We start from the raw sequence: 6,000 nt of genomic DNA on the forward strand, positions 1-6,000 counted from the left end.
TGCAGAAAGAAGGACAGACGGGAGGAAGGAGCTGCTGCTGCAGACTCACAACCAAGTGGAGTCCCAAAATAGCTTCTGTGTCTCTTCTGGTGCACTTGCCAGGCAGGAAGGTGCTGAAGTTATATCACCTCTCCCCAGGACACAGCACATAGGGTCCCCTAGCCACCCATTGCCTAGTGTGGATAAACCCCCCCCCCCCCCCTTCTGCTACAGAGGACCAAGCTACTATTGCCTGCAGATCCTGATGCTGGTGGAGGTTTGGTGGCTTGTTACCTGCTTCTCCACTCCAAGAGGTCTGGTGCCCAATGGAGCTGGTGGTGGCAGTAGCGGCCTTCAGCGGTGATCCATAGAAATTCACTCACCTCCGGTAGGCATTTAAAATAACTGAAGTTCAGGAAGCAATAAATGGGGTATAGAGGAGGAGTTTCTATTTTTGACTGTAAATTTGAAAGTGCCCAATGCTCCAGTCATCACACTCTATATCCTAGCATTCCATTGTCTCTCATGGATGAAAGAAAAACAGTCTGCACTGTAGATCAAATGCTAAAGCCCCAACACGTATGTATCATACTACAAACAAAAAATGACTTTCAAACAAAATACACAAATGAGAATATGAACCGAGATCTGCATAGGAATGAAGGCTAATAAAGTTTTGCTGTATGTTTAACTGAGTATACTCTGGAGTGCTAACAGTTAACTATTTGGATATGCCCATCCGGTGCCATAGGGGAGGGGTTCAGAATCTATAAGTAGGATGGGCGGAGTTGTATTCAGCCTTTCAGATCTGGATGTTGGATGAGTATCTTCTCCCACTGTCTCTAGTTCTGCTTCGTTTTCCACTTTTTCTTAACATTACTGTCCGTTTAATTTGTTTCTGTGCCTTTCCCTTCAATCTTATCCTTGCATTTTCCCCTTTGTTCTCTTTCTTTTCTTTCTACCCTTGTATTCCCCCCACCCCCCTTCCTGGGTTTCCAAAGCTCCTGATGGGTAATGTGGCTAGTCAACAGGTTCCCCATGTGCTGGTAATACATCTAGGAGGAAATGACATAGGTGGTAGCAAGTCGGTTCATTTGAGATTACGTATTCAGGAACATTTGGCTTGGGTACACGCCTCTTGGCCTTCCCTTGTTATTTGCTGGTCAGATATTGTGACAAGGAGGATTTGGCGTTCATTTCCTGATGGACATATGTAGCAGACGAAGTGAGGTGGAAGGTTAATTCAGTTGTGGCACGTTTTATACGCTCCATAGGTGGTTTGCGGATTGAGCACCCGCGGATTTGTTTTCAGAGCCCCTCGCTATATAGGGGGAGACAGAGTGCATTTGAGTATTGAGGGCATAGTAATTTTTTTCAAGATATTTATGTTTTTAGCATCGGCAGGTTTAGGTATGGCGGCGGGCCACGGCTCCTAGGGATCCGGGCGTGGCTGGAAAACGCAGTTCAGTCGACAGCCAGCGGTTGTTCGGGGGCACATTTATGGTATTGGGCACGTTGAACCCGCCTCTCCGAGTGAATCGGCTATTCGTCTCGGTTCAGGTACCGCCCCTGTGGGTTGCCCTGTGGTTGCTTTCCGTATAGCCCAGAGGATGGGCGGGTTCGGTGGAATTGGGACGTCGTTCCCCGTCCAGGTAGAGATATGTGCGCCTTGGGTGTGATTGGTCCACCACTTGAACCCAGGGGTTTGGTTGTGCCCCAGATGATAAAGTCCTAAGGATATGCTAGGACAGTTGGGTTTTGCCTGGCGAACGTCGGACTGACTGCTTTATTCCCCTCCACCATAGTTAAATAAATCATTTCATTTTGCCACACTCAAGTCTCGTGTCGTTACTCTGAGGTTATAGTTGTATAAGAGTAAGAAGGTAAAGAGGTTAAGATATCAGACATAAGCCTTTTATAGGTAATCACACAGATAATATACAAGTTTTTCATGGGGATCATGGAAGGTTTATTATTTTCAAACATTTTATGCTTAATACCTAAATCTATACTGTAAAGACATAAGTGTAAACAAAATTCAGACTGTGCAACACAACCTTTTTAAAGAAATTTAAAACAAGTTTAAAGCCTGATATTTTGCTTCTCTACCCATATATACACTATAGATTTGAGTACCTAATGCACTCCAGGAATAATTTGGACTACAGCATCCAGTGAATGTCAAAGCCTCCTACCTGAGTTGAGATGACATGGGCCCCATAACGTAACATGACTTCACTTCGTAGTATAAGTTGTAACTTATTTTTATCCAACAGAGGCAAAGCAGCACCCAGCAACCTGTAACACATGTAACTAAAGAAAACAAACCTTGTTACACAATGAAACAAATGGGGCAATTCAAGTACAAACAACCATCCGCCAAAGACAAATACGGCTTTTTAAAATCATTTCTTGGGAGGAAAAGTAGATATTTTTTTTCGTCAGTTGCATAGCTGATAGTTTAAGGATGCAACACTATAGAAAAATTGCATATATTGTGCATATTATTAAATAAAAATTGGTGTGTAATAATGGTGTGACCACATGATAATTCAGGCAGACATAACTTTGCAGCACACTATGAAATTATTTTCACAGATATAAGAGGGAGAAGGCAGAACAACCACTAAAACATACACGCAAGGTCCAGACTGTTCCTGCATCAGGCCATTCTCTATGGCCTCCTTCCAAAACAATTCAAAAGCTTCCTCCTTTAGAGAAATCTTAAGCACATCCAGTGCTACCCCTGGCAGGCACTTTTCTTTCTTCACAGACTTGGCAGCCATTGTTAAAAGATCCACCAACCTAGAAGAAATGGTAAAAGGACATTATTAAATACATGTCATTGTAAAAACCTAGATGTACCATTATATACACATACATACATATACACACACACACATAATAAAATTATATCAGGATAGAGGGTAAGCAGCTGGATCCTATTAGGAGATCAAATGAAATATTTATTTACTTTTTTAAAGAATTCTGTATTTAATAAAAAGTAAAACGTTATGTACAGCAGTTAGGAAACACACTTTTGACTAACAAGCACAGCATAGATGTGTCATCTTACTTTGGGATATTTTCCTGTGTAATAATCGTGGATGATCCTAGCAGTTTCTTTAATTTCTTGGGTTTCAGTACTCCTGGAAACTTCTGCATTCCCACAAGCAGCAGGTGTAGCTGTTCTGGAGTGCTGAATGCAGATGTCAGATCAGAACGCAGCGCCCCAAATAACACTTCTTCAAATGTGGATTCTGGAATCTGGAGAGTGTTAAACACAAATGTTCTAATTGGCATTTACTTAAAGAATCAGATATACTCTATATCTGCCACAGGCCTTTGTGACATGTATTTTTTTTTTCAGGCTATTATTCTGAACCCAAGATAGCCTACCTCCATTCTAAAAACATGATCATCTGACTAGATGTAAGTATACAACGTTTGATTTGCACAGTTCTTGTCACCTTTTTTTAATAATTTTTTTTTTTAAAGCTGCAAGGCATCTGCATAGAACGTGACTGGATTTTTTTTTATATTTAATGAAAAGTATTCATATCAGCATTTTTGGACTTCAATTCAACACAAAGTCCCATTGGTGCCTAGTTTGATGTGCATCCGTGCTCATGTTCGGGTATTAAGGTGAGGTGCAGGCATCGTTCAATGATTAGTGCATCAACTTCCTGTGGAGTCACATAACATGAGGCTCCGAAAGGACTCCTTTAGTAATTGGAGATTTCGCTAGAATGGAATTCCCACCACTGACTCTTTTAAACCCAGAAAAGTAATGTTATTTCAGGTTTTGGATAATGCACAGATTTGGAATGAAGAATAGGATTCAGTTTGACTTAACGTTACAAATTCTTGGTCAGATTAATATCTAAATATGGTGTGTCTTATGCACACCATTTAAAGGGATATTTTTTATTTTTAATGGCAATGTCAGGCGCAGATTTAGATCAAAATATTTACAGTTTTAATATTTTTATATTGCACAAAAATATATTTCCATGGCTAGCTTTAAAAGAGATATATGAAGTTGAGCGTTCCATATTTAAAATGGCAATAAAAAGCCACAACCTTATCTTCTGTTTACAAGCTTTTAAGTCTAGAACCACTTGGTTACTTCTAGTGACACTGGTAATGCTCCCATCAGTAAACTTAAAGCACTAATGTCTCACAGCATTTCTGATATTAAAACTAAGGGGAATGCTCACCGATTTATATCAGTACATCCATGCAAGATATTTTCACTGCAAACCTAGAGACTTGAGGGTGGATTCTATGAGATCAAATTATTTTCAGCACCTACGGGAAGCTGTATAACATGGAGGCCTTCTCTTATTAACCAAAAGTCTACATTGACTTCCTTTCAATATTGGTACAAAACACATATGATCCTCCTGAGCTGCCCATAGGTAACAAGCTTTTTTCTTTGTGTCATATCTCAATTTTTTATATTCTTTATTCTTATTGTTGCCATAAAATGTAAAAAACCTGCACCATTACTTTCTTAATAACTTACTTTTACAATGACTTGTGTAGTCGCAACATTTCTTATTATGAAACTGATAAGCGATAAACCAGACAGGCAATTCCGTGCAGTAACAAAAAAAAAAATCAATCCTTTGGCGTCGAGCTGAAAACAGATTTCTTAGTGTACCCAAGTGTCTTACATGCTTGTTCTCTGGAGATATATATTTGTACGTTAAACTCCTAGAAGCAATAACTGTGTGCATTTAAATCACTAATCTTAGATAAATCTTATTGCTTGTGGTACAAAATAATTACTATAAATTTTACAGCACACACAATCTATGCTAGATACATTTTGTTGATAACCGATATGAAAAAAGAAATCCCACCTCTGAAAGAATATCCACCAATGTCTTCCTGGGCAGATCCTTCAGGTGTTCTCTGTACTGTGCCAAACTCTGCAACAACTGCACACACTGGAGCAGCACGTTTGAATCCTGTCAAAAACCAATGGCTCTTGCTTAATTTCACCAATATGATCAGGAACACTGAACATAAAATACAAGTTAGTTTTTTATATAAGCTACTAATAACATTAAGAAATATATCAAATAAAAAATTCAAGTGCTAGGAGAAAGTGCTATTCAAAGTTGTAGTAATCAATGCTCCCTAGCGTATAATGTCTAAGAAAGACAGCTGCTGAGGTCACAAAAATCACTCCAAAAGAAATTACATCTGAGAACCCTTTCCTTATCATGAATGCAGTTCTGCTAGTCTTCCAACACTAGCAGAAAAAAAAATAGAAAAGAATAAGACAAAGTTATCTAAATATTAAACATCACTTGAGTGTTACCTTGGCAAGACGACCAGACTGGGACAGGGCGAGAACACCAAAAAAATTACCAAAGGCAGCATTCCGCACCGATTTCTGAAACCAAAAATGTTTGACATTTATCTATGGTTCTCTACATGCAATTAAGTCAATAAGAATTAAAATGTAACTTAACCAACATATATAGACTTTATCCACAGATACACTGTAGAAAACAAAACACATTTGTAAAGGAAACAATGCTCGGTAATTGAAGTATCATGCTAAGAAACAACATGGGGATGATTAACATTGGCACAGCAACATATAAAAACCAATGAGCATTTAACTTTGACAGACCTAATGATATATCGCCCAAATATCATTGTTTTTCCCCTTATCGATCAATCTCGCTTCCCCAAAATGACATAAGACTGGAATAAACACCCACGGATCCGGAGATACTAACCCCTGATAAAAGTACTGATCAGATCTCAGACAGACAGTCTGTTGAATGTTGAATAAATCTAACATCAAACATTTACACTAATGAATTAAATAGTCTCCAAATTGGGGGGGGGGGGGGCACATGATCTCTTTGAAAGTCTATTGTGCACTACCAACTATTATAGTAATTAATTGTAATTAATATTATAAGGCACAAGTCCACAAATGCCTATATTTATGAAATACTTAATTTGACTGCCTATTTGTAACATGAATTACTAAAG

General features: G+C 38.8%; 1 protein-coding gene across 2 annotated transcripts in view; it reads right to left on the minus strand.

Moving 5' to 3' along the window:
• The window catches only part of MYBBP1A (MYB binding protein 1a), a 94,960-nt gene that overhangs the window by 71,878 nt on the left and 17,082 nt on the right, over nt 1-6,000 (minus strand). For both annotated transcript variants that reach the window (XM_075194980.1, XM_075194979.1), the window contains exons 4-8: nt 5,312-5,386; nt 4,848-4,955; nt 3,056-3,246; nt 2,617-2,784; nt 2,175-2,292 (exon numbers count right to left, since the gene is read on the minus strand). In XM_075194980.1, coding sequence (XP_075051081.1) covers nt 2,175-2,292; nt 2,617-2,784; nt 3,056-3,246; nt 4,848-4,955; nt 5,312-5,386 — 660 coding nt within the window. The remainder of the gene's footprint in view (nt 1-2,174; nt 2,293-2,616; nt 2,785-3,055; nt 3,247-4,847; nt 4,956-5,311; nt 5,387-6,000) is intronic.

Source organism: Mixophyes fleayi, chromosome 2, assembly GCF_038048845.1.
Source record: "Mixophyes fleayi isolate aMixFle1 chromosome 2, aMixFle1.hap1, whole genome shotgun sequence".
NCBI classification, from domain to species: Eukaryota; Metazoa; Chordata; class Amphibia; order Anura; family Limnodynastidae; genus Mixophyes; species Mixophyes fleayi.